At 48.9% G+C, this 22,207-nt stretch overlaps 1 protein-coding gene across 8 annotated transcripts in view; it reads right to left on the bottom strand.

Annotated features, from left to right (window-relative positions):
• Nucleotides 1-2,139: 2,139 nt before the first annotated feature.
• SLC12A7 (solute carrier family 12 member 7) overlaps nucleotides 2,140-22,207 on the bottom strand; it is a 174,563-nt gene continuing 154,495 nt past the window's right edge. For all 8 annotated transcript variants that reach the window (XM_077310641.1, XM_077310648.1, XM_077310646.1 and 5 more), the window contains 3 exons: nucleotides 19,056-19,237; nucleotides 5,405-5,538; nucleotides 2,140-4,372 (listed from right to left, as the gene is read on the bottom strand). In XM_077310641.1, coding sequence (XP_077166756.1) covers nucleotides 4,281-4,372; nucleotides 5,405-5,538; nucleotides 19,056-19,237 — 408 coding nt within the window. In that variant the 3' untranslated portion in view covers nucleotides 2,140-4,280. The remainder of the gene's footprint in view (nucleotides 4,373-5,404; nucleotides 5,539-19,055; nucleotides 19,238-22,207) is intronic.

A 22,207-nucleotide genomic window follows, 5' to 3' on the forward strand; every position in this document is an offset into this window, starting at 1 on the left:
AGCAATGGGAAATGACCCATGAGGAAGGGCAGGAATATTACCATTGCTTAAAACTGAACTATTCAGTCTTTAGCCTCCGGACACACAGGAGCCGATCCATCGACCCCCAAGTGCTGGTTGCATTCCTGTGCAACTGGGCAACCAACTAAAGTGGCTAAGGGCTTGTAGTAAAGAAGCAAGTACTTGAATTTATACTACTGGGACAAAACACACAGAGTGCACATAAGGACCCTGCACAATACAAATGTGGAGCTCAAACAGCACCCCCACACTTGTTCCCAGAATTGCACCAGGACCACAAGTGCCTGAGAGCTTGCCGGACTCCAGTTACTGGCTGCAGCCCCAACCAGCGCTGGAGGTCACACTCCTGAGACTCAGCTAAGGGCAGAGGGAAGCACGGCCTTGCTCCCTCACTTCCAGCTGCAGAAGGGGGCTGGTGAATTTGGCCATGTCATGAATTAGCTCTTGCCCTGACTGACCCTGGCGGTTCCGAATCTGGAAGCCAGGAAGATGCCTATACAGAGTCCGACCCTTGGCCCTCGGAAGGTCCATGCTGTCTCCTCAAGAGCGGCTGGGGCTCTCCCGGGTCTCAGGCAGGGACTTGCTCCTTTCAATTGCCGATGCCGGGGATTGAAGCCGGGGTCTTCTGCAGGCCAAACAGATGGCTCTGCCGTGGAGGCAGGTCCCCCTCCCCATTCTGTCATCTCACATACAAAACAGCTCAGATTCAGGCATGACTGGGATGACATGGATGCTGATTTCCACACTCCTGTGTCTCAACATGTCAAAAGCAGCAAGGTGCATTTTGGTCAAGGTCAGCATGAATCAACGCCATTTGGGTGAGCCACACGGTTCTGTCTGGCAGCTCCGACTAGAGCAGCGTGAGACCCAGGGAAACTGCCCTGGTGCCATCCTGGCAAAAGCACTGCGACTGTCCCATTCCTAACAAAAGTTACAAAAACCCTCATTAAAACCTCTCCTGTCCTTCCCCTTTCAAAGTCTGGACTAGGCACCCTCACAAGGATCCGTTCCTCATTCCGGCTAAGCAAAATAGACTCTCCTGGCCTTTTTAGGGGGACAGAGGGAGTTCTGGGGCGGCATGGACTCAAGCTCTTATTCAGAGAACGAGCACAAAGGCTCGTTGCCTGAGGCCCAATATGTAAAAATTGGCACATTTGAAAAGCTCTCAAAATATTTCCTCTGTGTTTGTATGTGTGTAAGTCAGCCCTTCTCAGCCTTTTTACCATTAAGAAACCCCAGAGATATTCCTCAGGCTTCTTGGAAATGATGTCAGTAAGTCACCCCCTCCCGAAAATCCACCCCCCCCCCAGGCACCCAACGCGGGAGACAGCCCATCAGGGGTCCAGGGCTGGGACGGGCTCTGCCACAGCTCTGCCCCCCGCCCCCTCCCCCCATGCACTTAAGTCCCACGGCGTGTCCTTCCCTCTCTGACTGCAGGGAACCTTGGCCGGCAGCGATTTTTACGACTGGCCCTTTTGGAAGGAGAGGTGGGTCGACGTAATCATATGTGGTCATATCATCTGATAAATTTTTAGAAATTTTGAAAACTATATAAAAACTTATCTAACTCCCACCCAATCTATGAAACCGTTCTGGGGCTACCAAGCAATGCCAGAGCCTCACAAGACCCCTGCTGAGGGAGCCTGGCTGAAGTTGACCCAGCACCACCCCCACCTTCCCCCTGGACGTGCCCAGTGCCCACCCTGCATGGGACGGCATGTGCGAAGGAGGCCAGGGCACAGGCCCACCAAAGGCTGAGGGTTACAGTTTGGGCAGCCCTGACCTCAACATCCGAACGGTCCCGGGGGGGGGGGGGAGGGCAGGGAACCCCCCACTGCCATGGTGGGTTGGCATATCCATGCCTGCATAGCTGGCTTTGTGAGGCGGGGGGTGGGGTGGGGGCACAATCAGTGGAAGGGGGAGAGTTGGTTGTTGCTGACGACGCTCTAGACACATGGCCGTTCTGTGCCGCTGAGGTCCAGGGGCCATTTCTGGGTACAAACCACTCGACCTTCCTTTCCGTTTAGAACCATGTCACAGCTTTGTGTTTGGACTTTTATTTTTTGTTTCACATTTCCCCAAGCAGCAAAACGTTTCCAATAATATAGCAATGCTCCATTCAAGTTTCTATCACTGGGTATATTTGCCATGATAGTTTGAAAAATGTGAAATAGTTCATACATTTAAAAAAAATCATATCAAACAGTACTCATCTGTGTGCCAACGACTAACTAAGTTAAACTCTTATGCTGGGAAACAAAATTTAGGTCTGATAACAATTCCATATTGTACACATCTATATCCCCCCAATATAAATAATTCCATTTTTGAGCGGCAGCAAAGAGTCAAGGGCAGCAACAGATTCTTCCCAGATTCTGCAGATTCTTCCCAGACTCCCAGAGCTGTTCTCCTCCTCAGCCTTCTCAGAGCTGTTTGCACACGACGTCCACTGAAGCGGATCCTTCAGCCCCGCCCATCAGCTCTGCGGACAGTTCAGCCTGGACATGCCTCCCGTTCCACCTGCGCTTTGCATTAATATCGACGGAAAAGGTACAAAGTTAAGGTTTAAGGAGAGCTGTGTAAGGCAGGCAGCCAGGAAAGTAAGACAGCGACACCATTACCCAAGGGGACAGAAGAACCAAGAGTTCGCCTGTCCCACGCTGGCTACATCTGGAGACACCTTGCTTGCACCTTTGAGTACATCCTTCTGAGTAAACATGCCTAGAATTGCATCGTCAGAAAGAAAAATTATGGAGAAGATCAAAATGCACTGCAGCCTCTCCCTAAGTTCCTATTTAAGGAAACAGATGCCAGGCAGTTTATAGGTAGCCTAGGGTGCTAAAAGGCAACTAATTTTAGATATGCATCTTGTTGTTATTATTAGGTCAGCTAATATTGCTTAAGAGTGTTCCTGGATGTTCCTTTTGATGAGTTTCTCACAGGCCAACGGTCTCTGTGTCCATCTCCGTAGCAGTCCCTGTCCTATCCGGATCGGGTCATCCTCCCATCTTGCTCTCTGACCTGGATGAATGTATCTGCTACTTCTCTGTTACATTTCGTTCCGCAATTCTCCTCTCTTTTCTTCCTCTGCACCTGGAACAGCACAGCCTCCTCTCTGTCTGCTAATTCCCTCCACATTATGCCAATCAAGGTTTTCCGAATCTGATGCCCTCCATATATTATTTCGTGCTCAAAACCTGCTGTCTTCACAAAAACACTTTTGCTGACAAGGGTTTGATCTGCCCACCTTTTGAAGAAGGCAAAGCTCTCTTTGTCATCTGCTTAACTCAGTCCCAAGCCTGCACTTTACTTTCCTCTTTGCTTTATTGGTGTTTCTTGGTCATGGCAAAATGGACTCTTTCACAAGAAGTGCCCCCCCCCGCTAACCCCACAGCGACTGTTTGCGCTTTCCAGGCAGGCCGGTCAGAGGCAGGGCGCTTGGGGGCGAGTCAATGCCCAGAGGCTGCAGATGCGGCGCCAGATTTCTCAGGCACTCCTAGGTGCTGTCTCCCGGAGTCTCCAGGCTGGACTGCAAACCTTGAGCTTCAGGCAGGACTGTTTTGGCTTCTGGAGGGGGCCACGGCTAAGAAAACTCACCAGTCGCTTTCCACTGGCTGAAGGGGGGGGGGTGGCTCGATGGGTGTGCCTTTTATTCAGCCAGCAGCATCGGCCAGGTGTTCCTTCCGACTTTGTGCAGAGTCATTAATCAACACCCAGCACTGGAGGAGTCACATATTGGTGGATTAATATGAACACAGAACCAGGGAAGCCTGAGGGGGAGACTGAGCCCGTCCCTACTCAGCAGGGCCAGAGGTACAAAGCAGGTGGGCTGGGCTTTTATAAAATGGCTGGTTGTCAGAAGCCCTCTCAATATTTAAAAAAACTGTAATTATAAAAAGTAGTATAAACGTAGTCGTCTGCTCCTACAACATAAAAAGCAAGTTCTTCTATTTACCACATTTAAATCCTATGTGCAAAAGAATCTTCCCCACTCCACCCCACCCCCAAGACTGTGAGGGCAAAAAAGCCCCCACTTTCTACAGTTAAAAAAAATACACACATATGCAGCACATTTCTTCAGCAAAGACAAACATCAGAGATCTAGGTAGGAAACAATTTTCTTTGCACAATTTTGCATAACAAAAATTTTAAACAGGATCCCATGGTTGGATTCTACCCTGTACGCAAGAAGCCCTGGACCAGGCCCAAGTCCCGAGCCCAAGAGCTGCAGCGGCCTCCGGTGCAGCCCCAGAAAAGCCTCAGGAATAAATCGTGATGACTTCGCGGCCGCCTCCTCGCACGAGCAGGATTCTGTTCAGGCCTTCTGTCAAAACCTCCAAGAACTCCATATCTGGATCCATCAACATTAAGGTCTGCATACAAAGAGCTACGATGCTTCTAATTCGTTACAGGCCATCCTGCACATACCCAAAAGTGCACCCCACACCCCATGAGATGTGTTATCAAAAGGGGTAGTTATTTGGCGAGTCCATTTTCCAGCTCTGGCTCTGCCACAAATTCGCCAGGGAAGCCATGGCCATCCTCAAGCCGTCTGACCTCTCGGGGTGCCTTTGCAGGACCAAAGAGGCCTCTGACCATGGGGCGGGCCACAGGTTCCCTCTCCACAGCCTTGCACGGGGTATGGGAGAAGGTGCCCTTTAAACGGCAGAAGGATTTCCTGCACTGCAGGAAAAAAGACAGGAAGGAAGGAAGGAAGGAAAGAAGGAAGGAAGGCAGCCTCCCCCCACCTTTCCTGTCAGTTTGCAATGGCGCTATGGCCAGGAGGCTTCCCCCCAGCCTTTCCTGTCATTTTTTGGAGGGGAGGAGGCTTCCCCTGCCCCCCTGCAGGCTCCCATTGGGCCAGGAAGCCCTAACACCAACTCACAGAGGCGGCATGAGGGCTTCCTGGCCCAACAGGAAAAGAGGCCCCCACCCCCAGGGCACTTACATGTGTCCTGGGGAGCATCCAGGGCAGATTGCCAGCAATTCCAAGCAGAGAGAGTCTGGCTGGCTGGGGGGCTGGAGAGTGGGCATGGCCTATCTGAGGCAGGGCCCAATTGGGACGTGCTTTGTGCATCCCGACTGGGCCCTGCCTCAGACAGGCCACACTCACTCTCCGCCCACTTAGCCCTTAACGAGTTATTTTAACAGCAAGCCTGCTGTTAAAGATACCGCCCTCCCTGGAGACACAGGGCTGTCTACACAGAACTTAGCAGAACAGGGAACAGTACAGATAACTCAGTAGTAAACAGTAACAATATGGTATTCTGGAACAGTAGAACAGTAGTGAGAACAGTAATTTAATTACACATTATTTAATTTTATGTAATTTAATTTATCATTCTAACCATGGTGTTTTTTGCATTTCTTATGAAGAGGATACAATTCTCGTCCCCCTGCCTGTTTCTCGGAGGCCCGGGCATGTTCAGCAACACCAGCTGGGCATGCTGTGATTTGTTCAGCACGACGCCATTCAGCTTGACAGCTGTGTGCATCCTTCTCACGTTGGACTGATTCCTAAGACACAGCAGCAATGAGACACAGATCAACAGGCCTTGGCCTTCTCACAGGAAAGGAAAGCGTTACTGCGGTGGTCAGAAGTCCTTAAAGCCATAACAACACACAGAACACTCAACAATTAGCAATTGTCATCATGGTATTTTGCACAAAAAAGCCCTAAAATAAAACACAGCAGGAAAGCTGCCAATGATGGCCAATTTGCAACATGCAGAGCAGATTTGACTCCAGGCACAACTTTGCCCCCCCCCCCCGTCCCCCTCCACACACCAAGTTTTGATCAAGGTCCAAGGAAACAGAACAGGAAGCCACCATCCATCTTTCACGGACTGGCTCACCTTGGTCCTTTCTGCAGAAGCAAAAGACGTTGAAAGGAACCTTTCAGCCAGGGACTCTGCCCCTGGAACCTGCTCTGCACCACTGAGCAGCTCAGATTGCCCTGCCTGCCCCTGGTCTCCGCATCACGGAGTGCAGAATCTGGACCCCAATCTACACCTCAGTCTGAAGGCCAGCACCTTATAGTGAATGCAGAAGACTAAGCCCATCTCCCGCTCCAGCCTCTCTTTCTAAACCAAAGGGAGAAGGACAGAGGCCAGCAAGGAGTGGAAGAGACAGAAGCCCCCCCCCCCCCCCCTGACTGATCTTGAGAAGGCAGCAGAGACAGCCTGTTCCCTCGCGCCAGCTGTCCTCCTCACCTCGATCCTGACGAAGCCGAGAGGGAGAAGACGACAGACAGGCAGCCAGGATGCTCTGAAGCAGCACAACTAAGTGGCCCCCTTATGACCAACAATGTCTTATTCAAGGTAGAAGCTTTCGTGGGCAGATACACAGGATACGACTTCGTTGGTCTTAAAGGGGGCCCTGGGCTCAAACATTGTTCTGCCAACAATGCTGTTCTCCTAGAGCACACCCTGGCGTTCAAGTCGGTGCCAGAGGAAGCCCCAAAGGGCTTTGTTCTCATAATGCTGAAGGGCAGTCAAAGGCCATTATTACTTATTAATTATATGTTTGGCCGGCCACTCTCTGTGGACTCAAGGCAGGGATCAATCCTTTTAAAACCCCATTAAAACCCCTGGCCCCAACACAAAACCGACACAAAGCATAATCCAAGATTAGCAACGAAATCCATAACTCCCCTCTTCCCAGCAGCCAATTAAGTGAAATATCTCTCTGCTGGAAACAGCCCAACACTCTTCCTCAAATCTCCCCCGCTTTCTTGAAGTAAGGGGAAACAGGATCTGGATCCGTGCCACTAAGCAGGGAAGCCTGGCCAGGAGCCGTGAGATGCAGGGCATCTTCATTGACTCCCCATTCCCGTTAGCCTTGCTGAGGGATCTGTCCAGGGGCCTGTGTTGTTTAACAGATTCATAAGTCATTTAGATGAAGGAATAGAGGGGATGCTTATTAAATTTGCATTAAATATTAAACTGGGAGGGGCAGCAAACATACTAGAAGACAGAATCAGAATACAAGATAATCTTGATAGGCTAGAAAACGGGGCTAAAATGAATAAAATGAAGTTCAATAGGGACAAATGTAAAGTTCTGCACTAAGGCAGGAAAAATAAAATGCATCATTATAAGAGGGGGGAGACCTGCCTTGGCAGTAATACGACTGAAAAGGATCTTGGGGTCTCAGTAGACCAGACACTGAACATGAGTCAGCCGTGTGACTCAGAGGTTAAAAAGTGAAACGGGATTTTGGGCTGTATTAAAAGAAGTAGAGTGTCCAGATCACGTGAGAGAATGTTACCGTTTTACTCTACTCCGGTAACACCTCACTTGGAATAGTGTTCACTTTAAGGCACCACAACTGAAGAAAGATGTAGAGAAACTGGAGCGTGTCCAGAGGAGGGCTAAAAAGATGGTGAGAGGTTTAGAGACCAAGTTGTATGAGGAAAGGTTGGGGGAGCTAGGTCTGATTAGCCTGGAGAGAAGACAACTAAGAGGTAATATAATAACCATCTTCAAATATTTGAAGGGCTGTCATATAGAATCATAGAATCATAGAGTTGGAAGGGACCTCATGGGTCATCTAGTCCAACCCCCTGCACTATGCAGGACACTCCCAACCCTCTTGCTTCTCCACTGTCACCTGCCATCCCCTTGAGCCTTCACAGAGTCAGTTTCTCTCTCAGAATCAGCCTCTATTTAAAAATCTCCAAAGATGAAGAACCCACCACCTCCCGAGGAAGCCTGTTCCACTGAGAAACCGCTCGAACTGTCAGGAACTTCTTCCGGATGTTTAGATGGAATTTCTTTTGAACTAATTTCATCCCATTGTTGCCCCGGAGGGGTGGACCAGAACCGATGGGTTGAAAAGAATTTTTGGCTTCGCATCCGGAGGGTTGGACTAGAGAGGCCATCTGCATCTGGAATGCCAGCTGTGTACCAGGAAGTAGGGCATTTTCTCCTTCTCTTGGAGGTGAAATCTTGCCTGCTTGCACAGGATGATTTCAACCAAGGCTGCTGTAGTACTCAGAGCTGATTATACACTGGGCTTTTGAAGCTAATTTGGCTGTGATAGAAATGATCCACGTGCTCCTGGGTCAGGCTCCACTCTGATGCTGCTTGCTCCCCCCCCCCTCCCAATCTGCACTGCTCAGGACCGACCACGGAGCCACATAAAGTTTTCCCTGGCATATCTGAGAGTGGATCTTCTTTGCTTAACCTGAGAAATGTGTCCTGATGCTGTGCAGAGGTCTCTGCTAACTGGTTAGTTTCCAGCCAGAGCTGCCTTTAAAACTGCAAGAAGAGAGAAGTCTTAAATTTGGGTTCACCTCCGGACTTTCCATTATAGTGCTGCTTCATTTTGTCTCAGCTCCTGTACTGTAAAAACATTTTCTCTTTTTTAAAGCCCCCTAAAGTGTTGTGAGAAGCACCGGGAAGCCTTAATGTCAAAAGAAGTAAAGACATTTCTGAAGATAATATAATTATCTTGGGTAAAATATTTTACTTTTTAAAACTGGCTCTGGGCAATTTCCACTCTTAAATACGTTGGAGTTTTTTTTTTTTTTACTTCACTCTTAGATTATACAGACTTTTTTATTATTGAGATAAAGACCTGCTTTTTAAAGGATTTCCCTCTTATGGGAATTCAATATTATCTGGTTCGCCCTCCTCCTATTGGGCTCCCTGTTTCAGATTATAACTCTGCCCTGTTGGATTTAATTCTGCTTCATCTGGAATATGATATTACTTGTTTTGGCGGGCTCTTTTTGATTCATGGAAACTATTATTACCTTTTCGCTTTCAAAACCCTTACTGAGGAATTATCACTCTGGAATCATAAATGCTTAATGATCTCGGTTCACAGTGCTGTGAACTACACGGCCGAACTGGGACAGACTCCAGTAAACATCCGCACAGCACAAGGCTCGACCCCAGGCAGTCCTCTTGGGCAAAATCCTGCCACTTCCATACACGTCGCAGCATTCGCTCATGGGGATTGTAGTCCATGGACATTTGGAGGGCCACAGTTTGACTACCCCTGCATGGGAGACGGAGCAGCTGATTCCTCTAGTGCCACCTGCTGGACTACGTGTGAAATAGCCAGAGCTGGTTGCATTATCTGTACACCGCCCGTGGCGCCGCGGGCGCCACGGACTAAATAAAACAGTAAGGGGTTCTGGGGCGGGATGTGTCCGGGATGAGGAAGGGTCCGGATTGGACCCTTCCTCATGACAGACAACCGGAGGGACCAAACGGCAGGCGCGAAGCGCCTGCCGATTGGTCCCTCCGATTCCCAGCCCCAGCAACTGCGAGCCGCGCTCAGCGCGGCTCGCAGTTGCTCCCGGCCTGACGTGGTGAGAGGCGCGAAGCGTCTCTCACCGCGTCAGGCCGGCCCCAAGGAAGCCCCCGCCGCAAACACAACACAAGACTCCAGCCGCCGAGAAGCTGCAGAAAAAAAAGAAACACCCCCGGAGGAGCCTTTCGCCACTAGCGCGACGAGAGGCAGCAGAAAAAAAAAACCCTGTAGGAGCTCCAAGCCGCCGCGCCGACGAGAGGCAGCAGAAAAAAAAAAACCCTGTAGGAGCCTTTCACAGCTCCAAGCAGCAGAAAAAAAAACCCTGTAGGAGCCTTTCGCAGATCCAAGCAGCAGAAAACAAAACCCTGAAGGAGCCTTTCCCAGCTCCAAGCAGCAGGAAAAAAAACCCCTGTAGGAGCTCCAAGCCGGCACGCCCACGAGAGCTAGCAGAAAAAAAAAACCCTGCAGGAGCCTTTCACAGCTCCAAGCAGCAGAAAAAAAAACCCTGTAGGAGCCTTTCGCAGATCCAAGCAGCAGAAAAAAAAACCCTGTAGGAGCTCCAAGCCGGCACGCCCACGAGAGCTAGCAGAAAAAAAAAACCCTGTAGGAGCCTTTCACAGCTCCAAGCAGCAGGAAAAAAACCCTGTAGGAGCCTTTCGCAGATCCAAGCAGCAGAAAACAAAACCCTGTAGGAGCCTTTCCCAGCTCCAAGCAGCAGAAAAAAAAACCCTGTAGGAGCCTTTCACAGCTCCACGCAGCAGAAAAAAAAAGCACCTCCTGGTGTCCCCTGGGTCCTAGCGCCCATTGCATTCCTGGTTGCAATGGGCTTTCTTGCTAGTATTATTATAATAGTGTAAGATCCACTTTGTACTCTATTTTAAAACTCAAAAGTGCTATTGATTTGCAGATGCTCAGGGCAGATTCTTGATCAGTTTGTTGCTACTTTTTGTCTGGGTTTGTCATATTTGATTAGGCTGTTGTCTTTTTTGTATCGAAGATTTGGGAAATAATGGTGTTCCCCTCCCCTTTCCGAAACGTGTGAAAGTTATATAAATTACTTGTACAAAGTAGTACAAAGAAGAAAGCGATGTCTAAACGGAGGAGGGTGGCTGAAGGAGCCAGGTTAGCAAACACAGATCTGTTCATAAGACATGGCTATAATGGAGGAAAAACTTTCTAAAACCATTTCCTAAGAAATTAGTTCTCTGTCAACAGAACTTAACTAGAAAGTCAAAAGTGTCCAAACTCAACCATGAAAAGTTCAAGAAGCCCACCAGGCAGCTAAAAACCCTCAGCATCAAAGAAGCAGTATCAAAGACAGATAAAATTGCTCTTGGCTTACAAGACCTAACTAAAACATTTCAAGGAAGCCAAAAATATAGATCAATTGAAGATAGATCAAGCAAAAATTAAGGGAAATGTCAGCACAATCGATGAGCGCCTGACTGGCATTTCAGAGGCCTGGTTATAAAACCATCTTCACTCCTAATCTAGGTCTGAAACCAATCTTCCCAATCTTCCCAGGATTCGATGAGGAGGTCCTGGGAGCCATTTGGCAAAACCACTGAATTGGAACACCTCAAGTGCCAATGAGATGAACCAACTGAACTGGGAGGACAGCAACGAAAAGCAAATGGAACTAATAATCCACAGGCCATTTCAAGGACAACTTGTCTCTTGAGAAGTGAGTGCCATCAAGGTGGGGAAGTAAAAGGCCACAGAGAGGAATAGGAAGTCAGGCTCCTGCTTTTTTAAATATGGCACGTTAACACTTGCAAGCTCTCCGATTTAGGCCTAGGTTCAGTTCAGTCATAATGCAAAGGCATGACTTGGGAAGCCAGAATTCTACTCACGGCTGATCACTGAAATCCTAGTTTTACCACCTCTGTTCTTACCACCATTTCCCTTGTGGGAGCCTGGTTGGCATTCTGCCTGCACTGGGGAAAAAGCAATGCCAGGAACCCGCCAGGATCCGACTGCATTTGGGTCTCTTATGAAACTACAGTAAAACCAACAGCAAACCATCCTTTTAGGTCCTGATATGATATACTTTACTCTGCTCTGGTTCAGCCACACCTGGAGTCCTGTGTTCAGTTTTGGACACCCCAATTGTAGAGGGATGTAGACAAACCGGAGCATGTCCAGAGGAGGGCAACCAAGATGGTGAGGGGTTTGGAGACCAAGACATAGGAGGAAAGGCTGGGGGAGCTTGGTCTGTTTAGCCTGGAGAGGAGACGACAGAGAGGGGATTTGACAACCATCTTCAAGTATTTAAAAGGGTGCCATGTAGAGCAGTGGTCCCCAACCTTTTTCAGGCCGGGGACGGGAGTGGGGAGAGGTGTGGGCGCTGGTGTGCTGGTGGGCGCAGAGGTGTGGCAGCTCCGCAACTGCACGTTTGCGCCCGCTGGCACCTGCGCCTCCCTCCCCCCCCGTGGCGCGGCGCTCACTGCGCCGGGGCCGGGGAGTGATCGGCAGGCTTCCTTGGGAGGTGGTGGGTTCTCCATCTTTGGAAATGTTAAAACAGAGCCTGGAGAGCCATCTGACGGAGAGGCTGATTCTGTGAAGACTCAAGGGGGTGGCAGGTGACAGTGGAGGAGCAAGAGGGTTGTGAGTGTCCTGCACAGTGCAGGGGGTTGGACTAGATGACCCAGGAGGCCCCTTTCAACTCTAGGATTCTATGATTCTAAATTCTGTCTCAACATCCGGAAGAATAGGCTGCCTAAGGAAGTGGTGAGCTCCCCCTCACTGGCAGTCTTCAAGCAAAGGTTGGATACACACTTTTCTTGGATGCTTTAGGATGCTTTGGGCTGATCCTGCGTAGAGCAGGGGGTTGGACTAGATGGCCTGTGTGGCCCCTTCCAACTCTATGATTCTATGATTCTAAGAAGTTCCTTACAGTTCAAGCGGTTTCTCAGTGGAACAGGCTTCCTTGGGAGGTGGTGGGTTCTCCATCTTTGGAAATGTTAAAACAGAGGCTAGATAGCTATCTGAAGGAGAGGCTAATTCTGTGAAGGCTCAAGGGGATGGCAGGTTACAGGGGATGAGCGAGAGGGTTAGATTCCTAGAGTTGGAAAGGACCTCCTGGGTCATCTAGTCCAACTCCCTGCACTGTGCAGGACACTCACCTGTTAGGGTTGTGAGAGTGTCCTGCATAGTGCAGAGGGTTGGATTAGATGGCCCAAGAAGTCCCTTCCAACTCTATGATTCTATGACTCTATACCCTAACTAGTGGAGTGGCCTGCTTTTAGAGGACCACAGTGTCCATCATCAGCTTAATTAAACCTGGTTTCATGAAATTCCTCACCAACGTGCGCGCTCTCTCTCTCTCTCTGACTGAAGGCCAACAATTATTAAGGCTGATGAATATGTATGAAGACTCCCCTTCCCCTTTTAACATGAAGGAACACGTGTGCACTGGAAACATTTGCGGTACAAAGGAAAAGATAAGTCACCAAAAGAGATTTGTCAGTAATTCTTTAAAGGGAAAATGGGGCGGGGGGGGGGGGGCTACAGAAGAAGAAAATATTGTGACACTGAGGTTGAATGATCTGCCAGAACAATGGCACATCTCATCACACAAAACACTTTAAGGAAGTTCATCTGCTGTTGTGGGCAGTTTGAAAAAGGAGGGAGGACTCAGAGGGATACAAAAATACTACAGCACCATTCCCACAAATAACGGAATTGGAACACAAACAACAGAAGGGCTTCACAAGCCCCACGGGCTCCTTGTGCATTTGAACCCCAGCCCCACGGTGAACCTCACAGCCATCCTATCTGCAATTATGTCACACTTAGGCTGTCCAAAAACCCTGGCTCCTTCGGTCACTGAGGCAAGGGGGGCATCTCAGCCCTTGGATTTTGACGATGGAATGCCCGCTGTTTTATACTGGCAAATGTTACTCTTCATTTTATGAGACACAAAATGTGATTGATTCTGGCGAGGAGGGGATGAGAGAGCTAGCTTGGAAAAGGGAGAACAACAGAAGGGGGGGGGGGGGGTGACAGGCACACGAAGCCACCAGGCTCAGATGCTAATGCAGCACACGGAAAACTGAAAAGCAGCAGCTCTGAGGGAGGCATGCACAATGGAGAAACAATAAAGCACGAGAAAACAGAAAGACAACCTAAATTAAATCAATTTTGACTTACAGATTTCCCCATTCTCTATATGAAAAAAAAAACAAATGTATACATATATTAGTTTATGAATAAGTGAGGCACATTTTCTCCAGAAGTAAAGCTTCAACACTTTCTATCTTTATTCACTCCACTAGTAGACAAAATGCTTCATGTCATAAAAACACCTCCCCAACATGTGTGTTCTCTAAATCGACAAGCACTGTCATCACCTCCCATCCACTGTTACAATATTCTCTAAAGCAGGTTGCTCTTGATTAATATTTCAAGCACAGCAAAGGTTTCCCATGTCCTCCCCCCCCACCCCCACCCCCACCCCGTTTTTAAAAAAGTGTTTTGAGAGAGGACAATTGTGGCATTGGGGGAAGGAACCAATCTTGCACCCTTTGGCTTTACTTCCTGAGCCCAGAGTGGGGAGGAAAGAGCCTGAGGCTTGCTGGCTCCAGCCCCCTCCTCTCTCCCCAGCCCCCCCCCCCACACATTTCAGATAATGCATGGCTCAAGAGCACCTGGATTTATGAATTGGTGACAAATAGCCACCTAAAATGAAATTAGAATCTGCGACTTCGAAAATTCTCCTTCCTCCCTTTGTTTGAGAAGAGATCTGTTTTAGGCAGAAAGGTAGATCCCAACTGAATCTTCAGCATGTAACAGCTCAGGTGTGGAGCTCCTGGACGAGCTAAGGAAGCTCTGCAGTTTCATGTTTTATCATCCAGGTTCCCCTATCCTGTTAAGCTAGTAAAATTGTCTTTTTATATGTAGTATAACTGCCTTGTCTGGTCTCATCATTTAACTCTGCTAATTTTTATAACATAAACTCCCAGGTAACACCAACCCCTTCCTATAAGGGACAAGCCTGAAGTGGAGCTCCTGATGCTTCACAGGATCCTCCTCGGCCTGCAGACGGGAGCACGATGGCTGAACAGTGATCTGGAGTGAGCTTGGTGTAGTTGCTAAGAGCACCGACTTCTGATCTGGCGAGCCTGGTTTGATTCCCCACGCCTCCTCTACACGCAGCCAGCTGGGGGACCTTGGGCCAGTCACAGCCCTGATAAGGCTGTTCTGACCGATCAGTGATCTCAGGGCTCTCTCAGCCTCACCCACCCCACAGGGTGCCTGCTGATGGCCTCAGGCAAATTATCCCTCAATCACAGGAGGATCCTGCATATTTATCCAGCCAATGTCAGTCAGTAACCTTTTATTGGCATAAAATGTATAAGACATATAAAAATAGGGTTTAAAATTTCAACAAAATAATAAAATGGGGTTACATAACCAAACAGATCTTAAAATGATTAAATAAACTATAAAAGATAAAATACAAGGTAGGCAGCATATTATAAAAGCATCTTAGTTAAAACTCTGGCAACTAAAATGGTTATCTCTGGGTCTTTGTCAGAGAGCAGAAATTGCAAGGTCCAGCCAATGTCAGGAGTACAGAGGAGGCTGTGTGCAATGCTGCGAGATTAAGGCAGCGCATGATCACAATGGCCACTCCTAGATGTGACTCCCGGCCTTTGGGGGTCAGGGAAGGGAGCCTGCTTCTTTCCCCTCATACAAGATCCAGTTGTCTAACTCTGACACTGTTGTCCCTCTCTGCCAGGTGCATGGCTCCTTCCCACTCTAGGATTCCTTCTCCTGGATGCTGGAGGCTGATCCAGCACTGAGCAGGGGGTGGGAATAGATGGCCTGCATGGCCCCTTCCCACTCTAGGATTCTATGAATCTAGGTCAGCAGTGGAATGGGCTGCCTGAGGAGGTGGGGAGCTCCCCCTCACTTGGCAGTCTTCAAGCAGGGGCTGGACAGATCCTTCTCCTGGATGCTCGAGGCTGATCCTGCCCTGAGCAGGGGGTGGACTAGATGGCCTGCATGGCCCCTTCCCACTCTGGGATTCTAACCCCAATCTGCTTCATTACAATATCGAACATTTCAGAATTGTAGCCATTGGTCCTCTCCTTTTCTTGCCCTCTCTTGCAACACAGGAAATGCTCTATCAGTCCAAACGTATTACAAAAGAAATGTCTCTAGCTAAAGGGCGATATACTCTGCTGTTAAAGCAGGACATCCACCAATAGATAAAACATACACTGCACTGTCTCCAAATTTATACTATTACCTTTGAGATGAAAACATTATTAACATTTAAGTTCTGAAATTAGAAATTTTAAAAAAGTTACAAATGTGTAAAGAATGCAAAGGACAGGCCCATTGGGCAGCTGATGCTAAATATCCAAAGCTACATCTGGGGATTTTATTCATTTAAATGGAAAGCTTCTATTGGCTTAAAAAAAGTAAGAAAACGATTCCATTGCGGAATTTGTGGCAGAAAGCAGTTTCCTTTCAACATATTTAATCAGTTGAAGCTGCAGACTAAAACCAGCCTAAGGAATTATTGCTGGATCTCTATCGCCATCTAGTGGCCACCAGGATATTGTTTGAGGTGTGTGGGAAACATTCGGTTCTCACAACTGACATTCTCTTCTCAGAATCGTTAATATTATGTTAAACATACAGGTTGGCAGCAACGGCCTGTTCAGCAGGACTGCCATCCCGATTCTGTCCCTTCGGAGCTCTGATGCTGCCGGAGGGAAGAAGGACAAGGTGGGAGGCCCAACCTGGCCAGTCTGAGAAACGAAACCGGGTCAGCCCTGCTTGGCTCTTGGATGGGAGACCCCCAAGGAAGCCCAGGAAAGGGTTCCTAGGTCTCAGCAATCCATCCCTAGAGGATAAGCTCCTTGAGGGGCAAGGGAAGGGCGTGCAGGGGGTCTAGGGAGCAGGGGGTCTGTGGTGGGGAGAGGGAAGGGAATCTGCTTCAGGGAGAGAAAAGCGACATCTAAGAACCAACTCTTCTTCATCTCCTTTTCCGGCTTAGATTCAGGTGGGTTGCTGTGTTTGTGTGAAACAATAGAACCAAGTGTGAGTCCAGTGGCATCTTTAAGACCAACAAAGATCAACCGAGGGTATGTACATGAAAACGTGCATGCCAAATGAAACTTCGTTGGTCTTAAAGGTGCCACTGGACTGACACGTCGTTTCCTGTTTGTTACTCTGCAAGGTGTGCTCTAACGGATGCCCAGAGGCTAGCCCCTCCATCACCGGGGCCACCAAGGGACCTCTATTCTCAGGCAGCTTACGATATTTCCCTCTTGTTTTAGATGAGAAAGCACCTCTCACGGCATCCAAGGGGGAAATGCAATGGAAGTCCGTTGCAAAAGTGGCCTGCCTTTCTGAAGGGCAAGAAGGTCAGGGGGGGCACGGGGCGGGAGTGGGGGTCGTTCTTCTGGGACTGGGGCTCCCGTGACCCACCAACGTTTGGGTAAGGAACGGCCCCACACGCAGGGCCTGCAGTGCTGTTTGATGCCGCCGCAAATGACCTCCCCACCTGGTCCAGGTGCCTTTCTCTCGCCACTGCCCCCCCCGTGCCCCCCCCGTGCCTCACCGCCTCGCGTCTGCCACTGGCCTGTTTCCCTACAATCACCCCGTGCTCTGGGCTTCCGTAATACTTGGCCTGGCTTTGGCCAAGACTCCGCCTCCCTCTGCCCAGCAGCCTGGATTACTTTCGGGGGTGGATTGAGTGTGACCTGCTCAGGAAGGCCTTGGTAAGGCCAGGATTGTCTTGAACTGCTGGCTTCGGGCTGGTGGGGGTGGGGGGGGCATGTAGCTAGGCCGGCAGCTGCTTCCATGGCACGGCCTTTCCTTTCCCCCTGCCACTCCTGGGGTTCCCAAAGGGAAGCGCAGCTGGGTGAAGGTGCTGGAGCCAGGCCTGCTTGGGCCACACCGGGCTGCCTGGAGGGGCTGGCAGTGCGCTGCTGAGCGTGGGCCTCTGTTACGTGAGACGCTGCCTCCGGCCCACCCTCTGCTTCTTTGGGGGCCCCCTCCTCCTCCCGCCTGACTTCCCCTTGGGGAGCGGCACTGATTGGAGGGCTCCTGACGTGGGGGTCTTTTCCTGGGTCTGGGGGGGAAAGCACAGCTGTGCCTTTGGCGTGCCATGCGCCATGCCAGTCTTTCCCAGGGTCCTCCAGGGCTGGAGCTGTGCCTCCACGCCTCCCCTCCTCTGGTTCCCTTTGAGGCACTGCTCCGGCTAGGCTCTGCGAAAGGCCAGTGCCGTCTGAACGTGTCAACATCGAGGCAGCTGTGGGGATCTCAGACTGCGGAGCAGACAGCTGGTCTCCAGGTTTCGCACCTTTGGGGATCAAACCATGGAGCCAACTTCCCTGCGCTGCCTTGGGGGCCTGGGCCGAGCAGATGTCGACCCCACTCCTTTCTGGGTCTTGGCCAATGGCCCAGTTCTGAGTGCTCGTGCTGCTGAGGCTTGCTCCCGTGCAGGGCCTCCAGGAAAGGCAGGCTCCTCCTAGGGTCCTCCTGCTTGGCCTCTGCTACGTTTGCTCTGGGCGTCTGCAGCCAAGCTGCCTGCCGTGGGTCGCGACAGGGAGTCCGGGTGGCCTTCGGAGAAAACCTGCCCGGGTGTGGTGGCTCCCGATTCCTATGATCCCCGGAGAATTTGTGACAGCCAAACCATTCTGGGGAGTCAGACTGATGGAATAAAGGAGGGATTATGGTCCCCCCCTTGCCCCAGCTGTGGCTGCCCCTCTCCTTCGAGCACAAGGGAGTTCGGTCCCTTTGCGGATGACTCCTCCTAGATAGAGATAGAGATAGAGATAGAGATAGAGATAGAGATAGAGATAGAGATAGAGATAGAGATAGAGATAGAGATAGAGATAGAGATAGAGATAGAGATAGAGATAGAGATAGAGATAGACATAGAGATATGCTGCATTCCAAACTGATATTCCTAAGGATGCATAATGCTGGAGTTTGGGCGTTTATCCTACCTGAAACTGGGGGAGGGGGAGGGGGATGGGAATTTAAGAGCAAAGGGTGGGTTGTGTCTAAGCTCTGTGGGGTTTGAGGGAGGGGGTGGAAAGGGGTCTTCCTTGGCCGGTTCCAGTCCTGGTAGATCAAGGTGTGTCGTTGTGTTTTGCTGTGGCAGCAGAAAAGAGTCCAGAAGCACTTTAAAGGACTTTAAAGACTAACAGAATCTACGCAGGGGAGCAGCTTTTGGGAGTCACCTGCTCCCTCCTTCAGGTCTGCCAAAAGCAAGTGCCCGGGAGCACTTTAAAGAGTGACCAACTGGGCCCCGGGCAGGAGCTTCTGCCAGTCACCGCTCACTTCTTTGGGTCTGGACAGAGCACCTGAAGGACTCACCAAATTGGGGGCAAGGAAGGGGCCTTGACGTTTCCACACGCATCTTACAGGAGAATCATTTTCACCAGAGGCTTAGGAGACACCCTTCCCGACCACATTTGTTTCACACACACACAGAGGATACAGATTTGAACACCGAGGGGTGCAGTAGAGCATGTGGAGTCTAGAGCTCAACCTGAAGTCAGTATCTTAATGTTAAAGCTGAAGTATCTGTGGAGGGAAACAGAACGATTCCCACATTCTGCAGTGATTCTGATTTAAATCTACAGCACCAGAATCCGACTGGTGAGTGTATTCTGTAGTCTTTTGGGCTGGGACAAATCTGCCAGACAACGCCAGCTAAAGCCAACACTTAACGCTTATCTGAGTTTTATATTTCCACTACAAAACACCTAACAGCCTCCCTGGAAGGAGCGGGTACTTACGGTTTCATACTGAAGATGTCCTTGTAGCCTGTCATGCATGCTTCTTTATTTTTATGCTTTTCGGATATAAACTTTTCTTTTGTCCACGTCATTTGTATTTTTTCGGGGGTAGTGATGGCCGTGAGAGATTTCGCCCCTCCCGTTGTGTGGGACGCAGTGTTTCTATCGTGGATCAGCTGAGCCTGACCAAACACAAGCAAGCAAAACAAAGACTGGAGAATCAGGGAAATGAACTTGGCAGAGGCTTGTTCTTGTACTACACAATCCCTTTGTAGGGGGAAAAGGGCACCTTAATTTTTTAAACTTGTGAGAAGATCTATTGCATTCAAGATGGTTAGTTTCGAGTTTAAAGTTCATCACTTCAATTTTTGCTCTTTCATTTACAAAATAAAGTTATAAAATACAATATATGAGGCACAGAACCAGAGCTGCAAAAATAAATAAATAAATAAAAAATTCTGACAGAAATTCTGAAAGTTCGGAAAAACTTTCTCCCTCTCCTCCTCTCTGCAGAAGAATGTGTGACTCCACCGGCAGCCGCAAGATGGGCAGCACTCACGGGGAAGGGCACCCACCTTGTCATCCCTGAGGCCCCAATGCAGTGCCATGTTTTAAACAGTTAGTGAATAAGATACAACAACGACAACAACAACAACAACAGGGGATTGGAACAGGCTATAAAAACCCTCTTTAAGCTACCATTTCATACAAAGCAACCACAGATAATAAGAAAGGCAGACTTTAATTTAAAAATAAAGTAAGCTTACTGTCTGAGTAAACTCTGAGTAGTATCTATTACACTGTTACATTTATCAGTAGGTGTGAAGTCGTGTCCGACCCATTGCGACCCCATGGACAATGATCCTCCAGGCCTTCCTGTCCTCTACCATTCCCCAGAGTCCATTTAAGTTTGCACTGACTGCTTCCGTGACTCTAATGTAATTTAATAATAATGTTATCAGTGACTCTTATGTTATCCAGTAAATATTTATGAAGTGTGAAATGTTTTATCAAAGGAGTTTCTAATTTTTTGTTTTTACTAATGGATCTATGCTCAGGGATTCTAAGTTTAATGGGCCTACCTGACATACCCACACAAATGTTTGAACAGGTGTGAATCAGGTCCATTCCGCATGAATTTAATGTAGCAGAAGGCTTGCAAACTGTAAACGCTAATAATTTGCATTTCCACAAGATATCACACACAATCTGCAACACTCCTGCAACAGTTCCACTAAAAGCGATTCATTGTAGCGCTTCAAGGGAAATCGGGAAAAGTGGATTCTCCCTCCGAAAAGCGCTACACTCTTGTGAACAATCTGCAACACTAGCGAAAAAGACTTGTGCTTTCTCATTGTTGCGGTTCCAACAAAGTCCCTCCCCCTGGCTCTCTCCTCCGAACTTCCAGAGAAGCGATCGCCATTTTTTTTCCTTGGAGCGAGCGGGGAAACAACAAACCAGCAAGGCTTCATTCACCCAGCAAGGCCTCTCCGGCTACAGTCCCTCCACAGAAGTGCTTTAAAGCTCCCCTAAGTCCCCAAGCACAACACAGACCCATTTGCAAGTTCCCTTTATTTTTGGCTGAAAATCGCGCCCGTGCGGGGGGGGGATTTTTCTTTTCACTCGGGGGAGTGTGGTAACGATGACTCGCCAGCTCACATGCCAGCTAGATGGGTCTCTCCGTTAGAAAGAATCAAGGCATATTTGTTGCAACGTGTGTTTTTCTTTTTTTTAAAAACCTGTGCTTAAAGGGAAAGGGGCTTTTCCAGAGCATGATAACAACCGCCCATTGGCTGTTCATTTGATTGACGGCCAGGGGCGGGACCAAGCACAGAAAAAATTGCTTCCTTTCTAGCAATTTTTGCGAGACTGGAAACCTGTGGGAAACGAATGAAACACTACTGGATTCCACTACAAAGGCAGGTATGCGTAACGCTGAGATTGCACTTTTTAAAGTAGCGTTTCCCCTTTGTGGAACCAATTGGCAACATCGGTCCTTGTGCGGAAACACCCTCACAGTTGGAAAAGGTCTGCAAATAGATGGTTCAATTGATGTGTGAGAAAATATTGATCCCCCTCTAATGCTAGAAGTCAACTGAGATTGAGCACTTTATTTTTAAGTTGTAGGGCTTTATACACACTTTGAACAGGCCATCTTGCTATCAGTTTACTTGCATCATTTTGTATCATCTGGCAGTCCTAGACACTGATCCTTGAAAACAAAATAAAACGGGAGGTTGTTTTGGCTGGACTTCAAAGAAGCGTAAAAGTTTTAAGAGTTTCTTGTGAATTAATTGGTTGTTTCCTCAGACAGGTGTTTTTCTTGTTTAATGGAGTATATTTTGCCAGGGCCCTTTCTGATGGTGGGAATAGTCTGACTAGAGAGGAATTTAACATACCTCTTCTGAATGATATCCTCTGTGTGTTTTCAACTTGGATTTCTTTACACTGAGAATTAGGTGCCTTGAGTATCCCCTAGTATGGAGGTTGGGCTTTTATGATTGGTCGGCTGTTGAGGTCTGCGTACATCTTGCACCTCGGCCTTCACTGGTAGGCCATTGCCACGGCTCCTGCCTGGGTGTCATGGCTAGCTCACCTGGGTGTTGGAAATGGTGGGAACTGCATTGGAATCAGAGATATCCGAATGGTCTGGTCTTCTCTTTAAACAGAAATGCACCTCTAGCCGATCTAGTGCTACAAACCATACATTTTGGATGAATCTGCATGGAGCTTTTATTCCAATCCCATGTCGAATCAATCCCTGCTGTCTACACTGAATGCGATTTCCATTTTGATTTGGGCGATTGAAATTTTTTCATCTGCAACAAGCATGATTGATCCGGAATGACCCTACCTTTCCCCCATGATATCCTACAGTGGATATAACCCTCAATATTTGAAAAATTGGCATGAGTAAGTGTGCAGCTTTCTGCTTTTCCCGAACTAACTTGCTGCCTCGAGCCTCCAACTGTGTAGAAAAGCACTGATTGGCCAGGGTGTCAGTTCAAAGGCTTCCTTGTTCCCAGGCTGCAAGTTTGCCTTAAAGGGGAAGCCCTAACTTCTCTCAGCAGAAGTTCCAGAAGCCCTAACGTCTCTCGGTAGAGATTTGCCTCTGGGTTTTTTTCTCCCTCCTCTGTTGTCTCCAATCCTCT

This window comes from Paroedura picta, chromosome 14, assembly GCF_049243985.1.
Source record: "Paroedura picta isolate Pp20150507F chromosome 14, Ppicta_v3.0, whole genome shotgun sequence".
NCBI lineage: Eukaryota > Metazoa > Chordata > Lepidosauria > Squamata > Gekkonidae > Paroedura > Paroedura picta.